At 40.9% G+C, this 17451-nt stretch overlaps 2 protein-coding genes across 3 annotated transcripts in view; both read left to right on the top strand.

Moving 5' to 3' along the window:
- The first annotated feature begins 403 nt into the window (after positions 1-403).
- tnfsf13b (TNF superfamily member 13b) lies at positions 404-5364 on the top strand. Its single transcript, XM_085136215.1, has 6 exons — positions 404-1539; positions 1676-1781; positions 2325-2381; positions 2652-2776; positions 3058-3208; positions 3422-5364. Exons 1-6 carry the CDS (start codon positions 1306-1308, stop codon positions 3532-3534), a joined length of 786 nt encoding a protein of 261 aa, XP_084992341.1. The 5' UTR covers positions 404-1305; the 3' UTR covers positions 3535-5364.
- Positions 5365-8668: 3304 nt separating this feature from the next.
- The window catches only part of myo16 (myosin XVI), a 107362-nt gene continuing 98579 nt past the window's right edge, over positions 8669-17451 (top strand). Inside the window, exon 1 of one of the 2 annotated variants that reach the window (XM_085134766.1) lies at positions 8669-8817. The gene's annotated coding sequence lies outside the window, so the exon portion shown is untranslated. Of the gene's footprint in view, positions 8818-14866; positions 16255-17451 lie in introns of those variants that run through there. The other variant, XM_085134765.1, reaches the window with a different exon arrangement.

Genomic DNA, 17451 nt, shown 5'->3' with positions numbered 1-17451 from the left:
ATTCACTTGATTTACCATTTTGTAGCCTGGTAGGAAGCAAATTTAATAATAAATGGGATATTGAGTCTTCATCCTAGCCAAATGTGCTTTTACAGTCCAACACCCTGTGGATGAAAACAAATATAATTGAATGTCTTTTAAGTTTTGATAAAAAATCATTGGCCGATCGGATGCGACAGTGCACTGTGGGACTTTTTTTTTCTTTATGTGAATCTATTCGGAACAAATGCTGGCGAAAATGTTGCCATAACTCAGAATTGGTACGTTGCATTTTAAAGCTGGCATGTAATAACATCGAGTCTTGGCAAATTTGTGTGGAAATGAACATGCACAGTCTTGACATACTTTGTGTATATCTGCCACAACCTCTCCGCTTCTGTATACTCTGAAGAAAAACTGATGATTTATTACTACAGACAAACATCTGAATGAGTCATCTTTTGACTTCTGAGTACAGCGCGGTCAGTTTGAGCAATTTTTTCCATTTTCCAGTTGTTTCTTTACGATTTTTAAACAATGTCGACAACTTCTTTTGTAAGCACACATTTTCACTTTCTATTTTCTGTACTGTAACATGCAATAAATTGATACATTAAAATCTTTTTTGTGGTTTGAGTTGGAGTTTGCGTGTGTCTGTGTGTGTGTGTCTGTGTGTGTGTGCTTTGTTAATCAGGGTGCTAAAACAAGTAACTTCACACTTCTGAGAATAACAGTTTTGTATGTTTTGCCATGTTGTGTTGCTGTTCACAGATGAATTTATTCACTTCCTTATTTTAGTGTGCATCTAATTCTGAAATAACGGTGGCATTATACGGTATTATTTTCACTTCTCAGTCTTAAATCACTTTACCTGTTTCGCACCTTGGCTGTTTTCCATTTTGCTGCCAGGTTCCCCTCTTGTGCCCACTCGCGTGTCAATTTTTATTGTGTGGAAGAAGACGTGTGTTTTGTGATGTGAAAACCGAGGAGTGAGAGAGAGATTTGTCAAGGCTTCTGGTCAGGCAGGAAGCTGAGTGTGGTTAGCTTAGCGGAACAATAGAGGGGAAGCTCTTTACCATTTTTTTTTGTAAAGTATTTATCCTGCGTAGTCCCTCAGACTGCACTGGGTCTGGCTTCTTAAGGACAAAAGTGAGAGTTAAGGAAATCAATCTTGCTTGCAGACGGGAGTTACGGTACTACTGGAGACTCTAGAGAACATTTGATAACAAAACATCCGCCATTCCAAATACAGTAAGAAGACAGGGAGAGGATAGTTCAGGCGTGAAACTGGTCATGTGGCAAGTGTGAGCTCGCTCTGGAGATTGTATGGGCCCTGCAATGGCAGTTTTGGCAGGTCTTAAGCCTGGCTCTGGACAAGGGGATAGTGAAAGAATGCTGTCCTGGCCAGTTTTCCTGTTGATGCTGGCTGCTCTCAGCTCATCTTTTCTTTCAGCTTTGTCTCTGTACCAGCTGGTAGCTCTCAGAGCTGAAATAGAGCAACTTCAATCAGATGTCTCTTGTGGGAGAGAAGAGGGACAACCCAGCGCAGACAGATTGCAGGTGAGAGAACTCTAGTCCACCCCCCACATGGGAACGACAGCAAGCACCCCACCTGCACAAGGTTACAAAGATGTGCAAAATATTGTATTTTAATTGCAGTTACTGTTTTTCTAAGAGCCATATCATGTCTGTGCAGGTGGAGATTCCAAACAACATCAAAGACGTTGCTCGCCAGCCCGAGTGTCCACCTGTCTTCATCCAAACGCGACGAAGGAGAACGGTGTCTGGAGCAGAAGTGTTAAGTAAGACATAGAGGGTGCACTTGAGACTTACAGTTATTGTTCACGCATGAGATATTTGCAAAAATGTACGTTTAGTTTTTTCAACTCTGTTGCCTGATTCGAAAAAAGAAAAATAACACACACTTTTATTACCGGTACTATGCGTAGTGTATAATTTTCTGTACCATTGTTAACCCGTGTTTAATTGTGCATAGAGGTTTCTTTTTCTTTCTTTTTTTTTGTGGGCAGGGGGGTGGAGGGTGTTAAATCCCGCCACACTAAGTTCCCCAGACACACTGTTTACTTTAACATACCAATGACCACGTTTTCTTAACAATCCCAAAAAATCTCATGTGGTCAGATATTGCTGTTAGTTGATAAATGTGCAAGGTATAAGGCCAAATTTATTGAGCTGTTGGGCACCGATGATGCACTTTTGCCCAAAAATGGGAGGAAAAAAAATGATGGATAAGAACGAACAAGAGTAACAGTTAAGGAACAAGCTTTGTTGAGACAGAAAAGAAACAACTTTTAAAAATAGTTTCCTCTTGTGTTTGCTCGCAGTTTCTCAGTCTTTCCTGCAGATGCTGGCAAACGACAGCAGAAAAAACTACGTGAAAGGTACAAGATGTTAGACCATAACTGTGACATTTTGTTTTGATTTGTCTGTTTGTTTAACTTACCTCTGGTTTGTATTTACCTCTTGTTTCATATTGAGATCTTTTGGTCTTTGCAAACTAATCAGAGCCATTGTTACAAAGTCAGAATTTAGACTTAAGCTGTATGAGGTCTACAGTAACTACGTGACTCACAAATATGGTGACTGTTACAAAAGATGTATCTTTATGTGCTGTGGGGCATTTTCCATAATGATGTTATGTTTTGGTTTAGAAATTTTAAGAGATACGTACACAGGCATCCCTTGGCAGCCTGGGTTAAAGAGAGGCACTGCCCTGGAGGCCGAAGGTGACCGCATTTTAGTCCGAGAGGAGGGCTTCTATTATGTGTACAGTCAGGTACGTCCTTTTTTGAAATTGTCATTCCATGATTTTGCCACAGGGGGGTACTGCCAGTCCGTTTCCAAATCATCAGATATTATTTTCCCCCTTACAAACGGTGCAGAAAAAAGGGTGTGCTCAATCTAAACATGCAGCTGGTTGAGAGACCTTGAACAAAGGTCAGATAAAGAAGAGAATATATAAAGTATGCGTGCATAATAAATTAGGTACCAAATGCTGTAGCACCAATGCCCCCACCACACCCCGTGGTTTTAACCTGGTGGTTCTGATGTGCACAGGTCTTCTACAGGGACAACACCTTTGCAATGGGTCACGTGGTGTTCCGGTGGAAGACAAACGTTGTTGGAAACGAGCCTCAGTATGTGTCCCTGTTCCGCTGCATCCAAAACATGAACCCTGTCCAATCGTTCAACACCTGCTACACAGGAGGTGAATCTGTGTTATTGTATTTTCCCAGATATGTTCTTCCTTTAAACAACAGTTCTTGTGGAGGTTAATCAACCCACTTCCTCTTTTGTCAAGCTGTCAAGCATTTATTTGTGTGTGTGTGTTTGTGTATGCATGTTGGTGCTTCAGTTTAAGGAGTGCGTAGTAATGGAAAATACCAATTCAAGGTCTGATGCAGACATTTACATCCCTCAGGTATTGTGAAGCTGGAGGCTGGGGACTACTTGGAGCTTCTGATCCCCCGGGCCACAGCAGACGTGTCCCTGAGTGGAGATTCCACCTTTCTGGGTGCTCTCAAACTGGCTTAAACTGTGCCACCTCACATCGGACCCAAGGGGAGACGCTAAAGCCACGAAGTGCCAGAGATGGGAGAATGGCAGCAACATACTACATTTCTTGGTGACCTTGACTGACTTGGTGTTGTGACAAAAACACAGGAATCAGCCATTTCACCACTGGCTGAATGATGTACTGTGCAACTTCTAGCTTGTTAAGCCTGAGCAGACACAAGAGAGACAGAGGGTTAAGGGTTAAGGTCTGTCCTTTTTATTATGTTCATGCATTATATTCATTTGTGCCATACATATATACATTGTAAGAAACTGTTAGAATCAAGTAAGCTTTCTTCAAATAGTCGCACACGTGGCAAGGACCAAATATTAATCACATAATCTTTCATTCAGCAGCAGTCACATTACTGCATAACTCAGATGGTTCTTCTCATATGCTTTATTAGTCCAGATATAAAGACATAAGCCAGCATGACTCACTTGATATGAATATTCAGATGCAATAAAGTGGCAATTCTTGCACAAGACATTCTGAGTGGAGGCTGATGTTCCATCAATAACCACAAGAAGGAAAGAGTGTGTGTGTGTGTGTGTGTGTGTGTGTGCGTGTGTGTGTGTGTCAGAACAAAAGCAAAGAGAGAAATAAGGTTGATCAGGAGCAGCAATACCCTATTTTTAGCCTGAGGCAAAACTCTAGGCAGATGATGTCTTCATTTTCAAAGGAACTGATCAATGAATTTGCCATACACGAATGCATGAAAGCCCAGGAGAAAATAGTGACACTTTTTCAGTGTATTTTTCAGTCTAGATTTTGCTAGAGATGGAGTGAACGTTATACCCGAGAGTGTGTTCTTATATATTCTGGACAATATTAATACATTCGCAGCAAACAGTTTTAATTACAGTACATTATGTGATTTTTTATGCCATAAATCATGAAGTATTATCAGTACTTTACATACTGTATAGGATCAGAGGGATTGTTTAGTTTTAATCTTTACTGACTGTCAGTGGTTTTGTATTATAATTGTCATATCAAAGGTAAAAAATAAACAATTAGTCGCAAAAAAGGTTTTCTCTTACATGAGTTTTTCGTGCGATATAACATATCAGGAAAACACAGATTTGTACACGGGAAAGGAAAATGTTAAGCAAAATGCTACACAACTTAACATGACTTTGCCATGACATGATATGATATAAAATTATAACACATAGCTCAAGTATTTCCCACAATTTCCTTGTATTCAAAACACAATTCATTAACAGGAGAATCTGGCTTCTATCTGGCTGCCAGGAAACCCATATGAAAACAGTGACAGTCAAAAACAAATGTTTTTGTTCCACAACTATTCAATGGTAAGCCCAAGTAAACTATTTAAACTGTTGATTTTAGACAAGACACACACCACTGTTTACATCGGTTGCTGAGCGGAGCAGGCAAACAGTTCAGCTTCCTGGGTTTCAGGATGTATGGTAACCATACACCTCTCCCTGTGGTGAATAAATCTGAGAAATGACTCAGATTAATGTAACCAGCTAACTTGGAACGTTATAATTTTGGTGATAATAAATTTACTAAGGGAGGTGAAAGGCCTGAGTCTGGAAGTGTGGTCAGAGGGTGATTAAAACTGCCAAGGACATAATTTGCACCAGTCTGCAGAGCATCAGCAATACCCGACCATACTGAACCCAACCACAGCTTTTTCACCTGCTGCCACCCGGGAAGCAACGTAGATGTATCCACTGCAGGACATTTTATTTTCTCATCTTCATACTTCTCTTTAATACTTTGCTATTTATTAAATACAGTTAATATTTTTAATGACTAAATTATTATTCATAAATGTTTATTTTATGTGTTTTGCCAATACCATAAATGGTAAATGGACAGGTATTCATATGGTGCTTTTTACAACAAGCCTCATTCAGTCATACATACGTAAGCACCTTGTCCAGCATTACACAAATACTCACACAGATGCATTTGAATGTGACTGTGTGAATGCATGTGTTGACATGCAGACTAGAGTAGCCAGGGACCGAACAATCGACCCGACCCACTCTACCTCCTCAGCCAGAGCTGCCTCAAATAAAGGGCCTGCATCTTCTACCTTGTTTTAAAACCTCCTGACATAATGGCAGTTAAATGAAATATGAATCTTCAAACTGTAGAGGTTGATTTTTTTTAGTATTTTGGATTTCTCTTTATCTGAGATATTCTTTCTATGTAAACTGGCCGTGGCAAAGAGTAAGACAAAGCCCAGTGGGTGGTCACTTCTTCAACAGGCATTCTGCCGTCGGAGTCCGTTTGACAAGCACTGAAATCAAAAGTGGGGGAGGGAAGAAATCTAAAATAGAAGTCTTAAGAAGCTAGATGTTAAATTGACTCAAAAATCCCAAATATGTATCAGTGCAAGAGTACATGGAAGAGAGACCCTGAAGTTGAAATGCACAAGGAGAGTGGGTCAGGTCAGAGAACCGGAGCCATTGAAGTCAGAGAAGCTCTTTGATGATGCGGTAAACAGGCGGCTGGGCAAACATCAATTGAGAAAAAAAAAAAAGGGGGGGGGGGGGTTAGAGAAGAGGGAAGAGTGGAGCAAAGACCTCTGCTATAAATGTGTCAAGCATGATGCTCCTCCTCCTCTGGGTCAAAAATGTCTTCGTGCGGTGCCATGGTGACGAATTGTGCCTTGGCGGAAACTGATGTCATTTTGGGCTCCGCTCTCAAAAGAGAAACCAGTGTCTGACCGGAGAATGAGGAAATGAGACCTGCTGTGCGCTCATGCTGGCACTGTGTGTAGTTCACACAACCGTGCACTCACGGTGCGTGTATACAGTGTTTAAAATATCAAAGACGCACAAAGCAGATACTCCGAAACGTCTGTAAAATCATATTTTAAAGAGCTTCTTAAAAAAATAAAGATGAAAAACAGCTCTATAAATGACATTTTTACCTGTTCTGTTTTATTCAACAGCTACACAAGGCACATTATCTACTCTGACAGAGAAGTAGGATTACTTAAAGGAGCGCTGTTATACTAACAGTGGGTAAATTCCAAGAAATCTTCAGTTTCAATTCATTTATTTTCTCATTTCTCCAACTCTATCCCTTGTGGGTTTCACTATCTCTTGCTTACCTTCTCTCTCTCTCTCTCCCTGTTTGGTACCTTTGGGACAGGTGAGACAGATGACAGGGAGTAAAGGTGATCCCTGAATCCTGATTATAAAACCGAGCATGCCCCGTTTCACTAACATGCTTGCACAGGCATCAGAGTTTGCAGACAGCCATTCACTTTTGCAGAGCATTGACTCTCACTGTGTACATATGTAGATCTGTTGCCCTCCCACAAATACTAATGAAATGTGCACTGCTCATATTAGCTCACTGCAGCTAAATGTGCTATATGTTTGTTTCGTGTACATACTTATGTAGAATTTGGAGATTACTTCGATCTGCTGCTGTCAGCCCAGAGTAATCAGGCTGATCCAGAGCCCTCCAGCTGAACTGGCAGAGGCAGTGCATGGATTTCTCTTCTAAGTGAGGATTTGGTTTATCAACAAACAGGATTGCACCATCCGTTACTCTACATCCTAAACACCATGTTCTGTGCTCGCCATGCAATATAGTTTGGGGGTTTTTTTGGATTCAGCTAGATGTCAATTGTTTCTGATTTGAAAAACGTGACTGACCAAGCCGAATAAGAGGTTTATCTGTTTTTAACATTGCAAACATGTGATTGGGTTTAAAAATGCTTTCCCTCTCTCCCCTGTCCACATGAGGTCTGCAAATATAAGCTGATCTATAATTCATATATTCCTGCCGAAAAATCAAACCATCACAAAACAGCAGGCGTCCAATCTGCATGGGTACAAGGCAAGTTTGAGCAGATTTGAAAGTTGTCTCCGTTTAAGCTCTTCCTATTGAATCATTTATTTTTCCAGGCATTTTTCTCAGGGACATGAGCTTATTGCAGAAGAGAGCAAAGCACATCAGATGGATGATGAGAAAGGGGGAGAAAGATTATGGCTTGCCACAACTCTGCTGCTTCCCCCTCTCTCTTTCCTTCTTTCTCCATCTTCTTCACCGCTCCAAGCTGGGGCTTTGGATGACACACAGCCCGCAACATTTGTTTATACACACACACACACACACACACACACACACACACACACTTAGAAGCTGTTGGACAAAAAGGAATAATTTGTATATACTATAAATAAAAAATATTTGCTAATTTTACCTGAACGTACCATCAGTTCAACAGTTGATATAAGAGAATAACTGACTTTACACTTTTTTGGTTCCCTCACTTTCTCGTGGCTTCTGGGGGCTTGGCTTTATTTCACCAATTCTTGGTATTATACTGTTTACATGTTTTTGAGTCTGCCAGTAGTTGCAAGTACTTTTATTTTGTTGTGACTGATTTTCAGTAGTAGGCACAATGTTAAATATTTTCACCATCTTGGTTAGTGATTCAGCGTGAGAACATTTTCTAATTAGCACCGCAGACCGCTCACTTTTGTTTGTTCTTGTTTATTAACAAAAGTCCTGGAGAAATACTGAATTTTGACCTGATGATAGAAAAATAGAACACAAGTATGTATTTCATGAAATCCATCCGATGCATGTGGAGATTCATTCAAGTACTCATTCTCATGCTGATGAGGAAGAGCAACAGGCACTGATACCCTGTGAGAAAAAGGCGACGTTAGGTGAGAAGGCACATACTATTTACGAGCTGTCCTCATTGTTCGGCATATGTGCTTACGTTCCTTTTTGGCATGCAAACACACACACACACATACACATGCACAAGCAAAAGACGGGCGTAACGGAGTAGTGTGTACAAAGTCCACTGTCACCCATTCCTACCATCTGCTCATGGGCTTGTGATAAGCAGTTGTAATTAGAGATTCAAACTCCTGTCTTCCTCTCTTTCTGTTTTCCCTCTCTTACACAAAACCAAACTCATAAATCTCTCCCTTTCACTCTCTCTCCCTGACTTATGCTCACTCTCCCTTTCAGTTTTTCCCCTATATTCACCCAAGCAAGCACTCCCCCCACCCCACCCCCTCTCCTTTTAACTCTCTCTCTCCCCCCCCCCCCCCCCCCCCTCTCTCTCAGATGGGATGTGAGTGGAGGATTTTAGCCTATTGGTGTAGATCTAGAGAGAGATGGGAGTTGAGTTCTCTCTGGCTTTCTCTCTCTGAGTGTTTCAGATCTCTGCAGCTGAGACCAAGTTGTCTCTGGATTTTATTTGCTATCTGCACAGAACCACAGGGAGAAGCTACACTGAGGTACAGCGCTAAATGTCTAATGCTTTTCGTGTGTTGTGTTGTTTAGTGACTTCAGAGCTCCTCTGTCTCGGTCGGTCACATAAGGCCCGATGGCATACTGTTGGGTCACCGGCAAATATTTGGATGAATCAAAACTATGATTGTGAATAATTTGCCCTTTGCATGAATGGAATTTCCTAAGCGTACAAGTAATCTACAAAGGGTAAAATGCCTGCTATGGTTTGATTTGACTTAGATGTTTATACATATTTTGAGTTTCTTTTTGCTTGTAGGTATTGCCTTTGTTTGCTGTCTGTAGATCGGCCCTTGTTTCTATTCATTTTTTTTGTCCCTCTTGTATGCTGTTGTTTGCCTGGAGATGTTCCATGTGTGCTAACTGGCAGAGCAGAAAAAGGGAAACAGGTTTGTTGGCTTGTCAGCTGCAAACACAAACACGCAGCCCTCCAAAAAACCTTTAGGATACTGAATGTCAACTGGGGATTGCCCCAGTTTCAGATGACCTTGAGCGACTTTCACCTAAGCTCTATGTGGTTGTGTGATGTGTACAATCAGAGCCTATGTGTAAATATTTACAGAATGTGAGGGAAAAAATCAGGAAAGAAAAAAGAAGTATACTATAGAGGACTGGAGAGCCAGGAAAAATAGGGGTGACAATGGGTGGTGAATAGATTTTATGGAGTGTAAAGCCTTTTCTTGGTGTGACATAAGATAGCTGAGTGTCCGACAAGATGATGACTCTGGCTGTGTAGAATAAAAAAAACTGCTTTTGTTTCTCTGGAGCTCACAGATGGTCTCATTCAGACTGAGAGTCTACACACCCCAGTGTGTGTGTGTGTGTGTGTGTGTGTGTGTGTGTGTGTGTGCGTGCGTGCGTGTGAGAGAGAGAGAGAGAGAGAGAGAGAGAGAGAGAGAGAGAGAGAGAGAGAGAGAGAGAGAGAGAGAAAAGACTGAGTGCATGCGGGTTAAACTTGTTGGTGTTAAACTCTTGGGATGATATGATTCAGAGCTGTTACTGATAAACACAGTGTAAAAAAATCACTCGTAATGTACAAGGAGGTCCACTTGTTTTAGTCACAGCGTCCCTTTCAACAAGCTGTATCTGTGTCTGTGTGCTATTCCCATCTGTCCTGTTGCTCAGCCAGACTGTGGGCCTCTCTGTCTGGCAGTATCAGAGGTATCATTCTCTTTAAACTCAAAAGACTATCTCCACCACGTTACTTTAGCAGTACCATTTTTCCAGCAGTTATATTCCAGACTCTTTTTTTTTTTGCCGCTTCTTTTCTTTTCTCTGTGGAGCATTACTAAATGTTGTGTAATCCGCACAAGGGCGCCCAGTTGCCTGTCCTGTGGTCAGCTGTTGAGCCACATGGTCTCAAGACTTAGTCACCACCCTCCCTGATAATTATAGGTTGATTTATGAGCTCAAGGAGGATGATGATGAAGAGCAGGAGAGGGTGGTGGCTTTTGCTGCAAGCGAGGTTTTTGATGGATTTGCTGCTATCAGAACTCCAGTGGTGCTCAAAGAATATACAAACGACCAACTGTTTCACTCATGTAAAGTAGCCCACCGGCTGTGTTGCAATGCTGGAGCCCCATGGCTTTGACAAGATTTAAATGACACCTTTTTTGTATGATTAAGGGGCGAACCGCCTTTCAAGAGAGCTCTAGGAGAGAGTGTCTGGTTCTGAAAGTCAACGTTATATAAAATGGAGAAAGGTAAAGGTAGAAGATGATGCCACCACTTAGATATCTTTTTCCTCCATCTAATAAATGAATTCAGAACTAGAGAGTCTCACTATTGCCTCACAGCACGAAGGCCCTGGGTTTGACTCCACCAAGAAGGTGGGGCCTTTTTGTGTGGAACTGACAACAACTGTTCCCTCTGAGTCTGCACGGATTCTCTCCATGTACCCCGACTTCCTCCCACACTCCAAAGACATGCATGGGGTTAGGTTGACCAAAGCCTGAATGGGAGCTTGAATGGTTGTTTGTCTTTCCATGTTAACAGCTGGCGTAGGCTCCAGCACAAATTTGACCCTTGAACTGGATAAGTGAGAAGGGATGGATGGATGTATGAGTGAAACCCTGTCTTTCAACACCTCCAACTGGGAGATGGGATGATTAAACATCTTTGTCTATATTTTTTGTGCCTGTCCACCAGCTGATATCTAGTATCATAGTTCAGAACTGCACGGTTATCCCGCTCACTAAAATTCCTTGGCGTTACTCTGACAGAAAGCCTCCAAGCCTCCTTTTGAAAAACAAACAAACAAAAAAAATCATATCTTCACAGACATTGAGTAGATAGATGAATTTCATGCGCCTGAGGTCAGAGGACAGACAGCTGACTGGGCAGACAAAAGACGGGGTAGAGGAGGTTCATCTGGGAATGCCATGGATTAAATTGGACTGCTGCCAGCTGTAATCCAGAGCAACTGTGCTATTTATTTGAATTACGACTTGAGATGGAATTGTGCAATATTAGGAGTATGTTGTAAAGAAAAGGACTGTTTACTAACATGATCAGGATTGAAAAGATTCCTGATCTATGATAATTATTTCATTATTTGTTTGTTTCTTTTGTTTGAACAACAGTAAATCCACCAACTTCCCACTGTATTTTCAGATTAATGACAGTTAAAAAAAAGAAATAGAGTTATTGCCCTCTCCCTTGCCAAAGCTTTACTCCAGCTATGAAACCTTGGTTGTATTTGGGTGTGCTATAATAATAGCAGCTAATAAATCCAATCAGAAATCACATTTTTCATATTTCTGGTACTCGGCACAAATTTCCTAAAAAAAATGGAAGTAAAGTTTTTTGGGAAAAGTGCTTTATTCTTCATCTTATAGATCATAAGCCTGAATTGGAAAATAAGCTTGAGAATGGGATGAAACCGTCTGAAAACTGCTATTCTTATGAGTAAAACCCATAGGATTGGACAGCTGCTTCAAACAGCAGCTAAAGTTAATGACAGGTGGTGAAAAGCACTCGTGGCATCAGCAGCAGCAAAAGCGTGTTTTTAGGAGTGGAACTCCTGCAGCAAGCTTTGGATTGGATCCAAACCTTTTGTCTGAGATTTCCCCCCATCTGATGAAACAATATCATCAAAGCAGTCTGCATGGGTTCAATGCTAAACAGGTGCAGCAGCTGACACAAAGGTTGACTAAGCCCTAAGGAGATAGAGGCTGTCCTCTATGTGATCTCACTTTATATAGAAGACTTCCTCACAGTAATACAGGCGTGACGCTGCTGGTATGTGAATGGTGGCCTTGCAGACTTTGTTTCACTTCCTATAATTGGACACTGTGTCATAAAGGGACATCAGTGTCAGGGTCAATGTCTGGGCTTGCCAGGACTTGCTTTTGCTACATGTATTTATGAATTACCTTTCATCAGCTGATCGAGTGATGAGGGTAGGATAGCTTTATCTTATGTGAAAACCACAGTTAACACTGCTGGAATTTTCCCCCTACAGAGAGAAAAGAACAACACATAAGTAGCCTGCAGATACTTTAATGTTATGAAGGTAATTTAGGAATGGGAGCTGAGATCGCTCGATTGTGTAACATGGCTTGGATGGTGCAGAGGGAGGATGATGAATGCATTTCTCAGCAGGAAGAAACAAGTAGGATGGAAAGAGAGGCTGCGAGAACAGCTCATGAAGCAGCTGTTTCGCTCGCCTGTCTGAAAATTGTTTGAAGGCAGGTGCGTAAAATGTGGCTACTCCATTTCTGCCATCATATGGGCAAGTGGACCTTCCGCCGTTGCACATAAATAATTGTCCACCTACCAGGTTCTTTTGCCTGTAGCTACAGTGGCTGATATTAGAGCGCTGAGTGTGAGTGCATCAGCAGAGCCATGCTAATGATTTGAACAGGATTGGTTAAGTATTCCCTTTAAAAATGCCGCTTTGATCTATTCAAGGAGCCATGGGGGGAGTTTTTGCTGAGATGAAAGATAATGTCTAGCTGTGATGTTTGTGTGTCTGATTTCAAACATGTCATCACTCACATTTAACCTTAATCAAATTAAGGCATTAGCTAATGAGGCATGATGCCCCATTTGACAATGCTACAATACACTCCTACTTCCATCACGCTGATCTCCTGAAGATCCTCATTAGACTGCTGTCCACAGAATGAAAGATCGAGGATTATCGACAGGAGTGAGGCAAAAGAAGTGAGGCAAAAAGCAGAGTGTGTGACCTAAATTCTTGAGAAAAAGGATCACTTACAGCAAAGCTGGACTGAAATGAAGGAGAGAGGATTTGAGGTGAAGGATAATGTGTTTGGTAAAGAGAAAGTGTGGAGGAAAGGGTGATAAAAGATCCCAGTTAGTGTTATCATAATATCTGTTCATTTCTGCAGGTACAGATAAGAGTTCTGAAATGAAGGAAAACGTCTCTGTAAAGCAATGTCTCATACCATAATGTGGAAGAAATTGCTTTGGGATCACACATACTCCCAGAGTGTTTGTGTTAGTACGTGTGTGTTTTTAAAGTGTGTTTTTTTTATTTTTTTTATTTTATTGATCTTGTAATTGCATCCCTTTGAATAACCACCAATCCAAAAGGTAATAACCTCTAAATCGTTCCCACCTGCCTTCTTTGTTTTTACTTTGTCTCCATCTTATAACTCCCTTACTCTCTCTTACATTTTCCAGTTGACCTTACACCAGACTACAGAGTGTGTAATTTAATTAAAGCCATAGTCGCACATAATCTGTGGCAGGAGGTGATAATAGGTAGTGCAATAAAGGATTTTAAGTACAAGCTAAGTGTTAGAAGTTCATATCATTGCCTATGTAGCCTTAGACTGAACAGCACAGGCTGGTATAGGGAAGTGTTGACATTATTAGGGATCACTGAGACAGTGGAATATTAAAAAGAAAACATTTCAGAGAGACTGATTAGAGGAACATTTTGCTGCTAATTGTGAGGGTGTCTAATCTTGTAACGTGAAACACATGATAACTATTAATTAAGTAAATGAATTAAATCAGCTCATTTTTCTTGTCCCTGTCTAAGCAGTTCATTATGAAAAAAAGAAATGGATTCAAATCCCTGCAAGAAAAGTCTATCTGTCACACAGCACTTGCATTCAAAGGTGTTGACCTTTATAGTAATTGGAAAACAAACTAAAATCATGTAGTCACGCTTTATGTATTACTAAAATTAGGAATAATTAAAAATAGGATTTGTTTAAATCTTTCTTCAGATAAGACATATGGTCTAGTTTCAAATCAGCATTTAAGACTAACAAGCTACATTACATTACAGACATATGTAGCATAAGCTAATAATAACACCATTGTTTAAACTACTACGATGGAGAAAAATTGCTATGCCTTTTTATGCCATTAGCATAAAAAATCTTTTATATTGCTTTAGTCATTGGTTGCTTACTTTAGACTTTAGATTCAAGATTTTTCAATTGTTCATTGGAAATAGTGCTAACTAGCTAATTGCATGAACTACCCACAACATTGGAGGTTTGCTATTTTTCTAAAACTTCCTGAGATGTTGTTTACCCAAAATACTTAATTTGCAGCTCCTTGGGCTTTCAGCATCACAACCTCAGAACAATTACATTTATAAGTGAAAAAAGGTGTGGTCATGACTACAATTTTTAAATTTTTGTTAAGGTAAGGCAACTGGAACATTTATAATAGCATCACTTGTAGCTAGGTGCTAACTTTGTCAACATAGCTAAATTCATTCTTTACCATGAAATTACGAGTGATGTGACTAACTGGGTGATAATGAAGTGAGACAGCAATTTTTTGTCTTTGTGCTAAAACTACTGTACTGTAGTCTTGGGATGACAATATTGCTCTAAAATAACAGCTAGCTTTCTAGCCTTACTTAGCCAGTTTGAGGAAATATTAAATGGGATCAACAGCAATGAGTTGTTGTGCAATATATAAACCTTCATTTTAGTGTCTTGCCCTCACTTAATTTAGGCTTATAGTATGCTTTCTGCATATGTATGTGTAAAATACAAATTCTTATTGCGCCAATAATGGATAATAATAATGGATTGCGGGTAATGGATCAGTCAATTTGTAATTTAGGTTAATTATGACAATAATTACTTTAATAAGCTCAAACAGTAGGTACTGTATTGGTGTTTGGGTAAGACCCCCATTAATTATATGAGCAGCGACTTAGAGATTAAGAGTGACAGACTAGGACTGATGCAGACAGATGGAGAGATTATCCAGGAGGAAAGCACAGGAAGCTAATTAAAAACAGTTGATGTGTGAAGATATGCAACAAAGAGGAGATCTCCCCTTTCAGAGGTACCCTCCTCTCTCTGTATCTACTTTAAGTATTTATATTTTTCTTGGTATTATAATTACTTTCCCCATGTTGCTGTCTGCTTCTTTCTCATGAGTACAGTCTCTTCAATGACTGTAGATGTATGATTTTTTTAAACCATTGCTGTCTCTGATTTTTAACTTTATTCCTTCTTATATGTGTTGTTGTTACATACCTTTCAGTGGCTCTCTCAGTTCTGCAGGTGACAATTAAAGCATGTGTGCTTGGAGATGAAGGAAGATAGATTTAGAATATTAAATCAGCAGCATGGTGGGTAGGTGAGTAGAACCTAACAGTGAAATGGCTAAAATAAGGCTGTAATGGACATGTGGAAATTGTGAAAAGATGCTTTGAGAGAAAAACAAATGTTAACAAGGGGAAAATCCAAGGTCACTGTGGGGATTATTGCCAGTGCAGCTCTGTAGTAATGATGGTGATAGCCCTATTATCACCACTATTCATCACCACCACATTACAGGACTAAGTGTTTGGGTTTATGTGTGTGAGCACATTAAGGGGTTTCAGACACACCTGTGTGTGAGCATTTAACCTCCATTATATTTTTTCGGTGTGTCTGGCTCCAAAAACACAGCTCATGTCGCTCTGTTTTGTCTCCTTTGTCTGGCAGTTGGCTTTGTAGCCGGTTTCTGTCTTTATGGGTCTCCTTGGCAAACTATCCCTGTTTGGCCACAAACTCATCAGGGCACACTACATGAAGCAAATCCAGGCGCCTCCCCTCTCCTTGTCCCTCCTCCTCATTTGTCAGAGCAGCATAGTGGGGAATAGAAAGAAGGGGTGGATGATTGTGAGGCTAGGGGTGTAACTGCACCCCTCAGATGGAGTGAGTGGGCTGGGCTCAGCGAGGTCTGGAGAGGGGGAGGGACACAGAGGGAGATAGAAAGACAGATGTAAAAGAACGATCAGCTCCAAGCGGCATAGTTACCATGGCTACGGGGAAGGGGAAGAGGATGAATGAATGACATCACAGTGGCGGGGAGGTGAGAGAGTGTGAAATTGATTTGGAGCACGGGCAGGCTGCTCTCATAGGGTTTTCGTCAGGCGGACACATTTCTCTCGCCTGCGTGCCGTGGTCTCTCCTGTGGACGAGCTCTCACTGGTGAGACTCTGCTTTTTCTCTCCTTCTAACACTTCTTGTTCATGAGGCTGATGGTGAGTGTAATTTTTGTTTTGATTACAGTCTTCAGGTACTACAGCACAGAATGAGAACACGCATGCATGCGTTAAGGAGCATGGGTGTCATGTGCGTCTTTGGGAATGAAAGGAAATGCATATGGTGCGCCATGCAGTTGTCGTAGGTCTAAATATACCACGAGACACTTAGTTTAGTGTGTTATTATGGCTGGGAATGAACAGCTGATTGTGCAAGAAAGATTTCAGTGTAGCGTAAGATTTCCGTGCTGTCATGAGATCTATTTGATTACAGATTTTCACACTTTAAAGCTGTTGAGACTGCATCTGTTGTCATCTTGTTGCTGATGCTTTCAGCTGTTATGTCATTTTCATTTAGTTCCTTAAGGTCACTGTCACTGTTTTTAGCAGCGTGAAAGAGACGTTCAGAAGCAAAACCTGGTTTCTGTTCAGAAAGCACCTCAGCTGCGGAGCTGTGGAGCTTTTCCACCAATGGAGAGTGAACTTGACTCTTAATTTACGGGTGGTCTTTCTTAGCAGTGCACCAATGTGCTGCGAGTTCGTTGGCAAAGCTGGCTTTGTGATTAATGAGGAAGTTGACCTGTATTGACCCCTGAGAGACAAACAGACAGAGTTGAAGGGCAGGGGCTGGAGGTCACAGTAAAGTCAATCAAAGTCCTTGCTCAGTTTCTTTTCCTGTTGGTCAGCATCCAGAATGGTGACAGATAACAGATTACATTAGTGATCAAAGGATCAACATTAAGTGATTTTGAAAGCATAATCCATTATCCACGCACACTGGTCCACATTTTTGTTGTAATATGCCTAGTCCAGATGGTTTGTTTCACATCTTTTCAGCTGTTACGTGTGTGCTGTCTATTCTTGTCTGGAGAGAATATGCAAAGAGGTACAGTGCATTAGCAATGATCCTTAACAGATAGTATTGTATAATTCAGCCACTGAATGTAATAGCTTAGAAGCAAAAGGAAGAATACTGTACTTAGTTATAAAAACAGCAGGAAAGGCTGAATTCCCCAGACAATATGCCTGTCCGGCATCAGCACTGTGGTAGGCTCAGGGCATCAATTATGAATAAAGAGAGGATGAATATACATGAGGCTCTTTCAGACAGTTTAATGTGAAACTGATAAAACTGTCACTGGGA

Source organism: Neolamprologus multifasciatus, chromosome 16 (genome assembly GCF_963576455.1).
Source record: "Neolamprologus multifasciatus chromosome 16, fNeoMul1.2, whole genome shotgun sequence".
NCBI classification, from domain to species: Eukaryota; Metazoa; Chordata; class Actinopteri; order Cichliformes; family Cichlidae; genus Neolamprologus; species Neolamprologus multifasciatus.
This window is presented reverse-complemented; position numbering and strand designations above follow the sequence as displayed.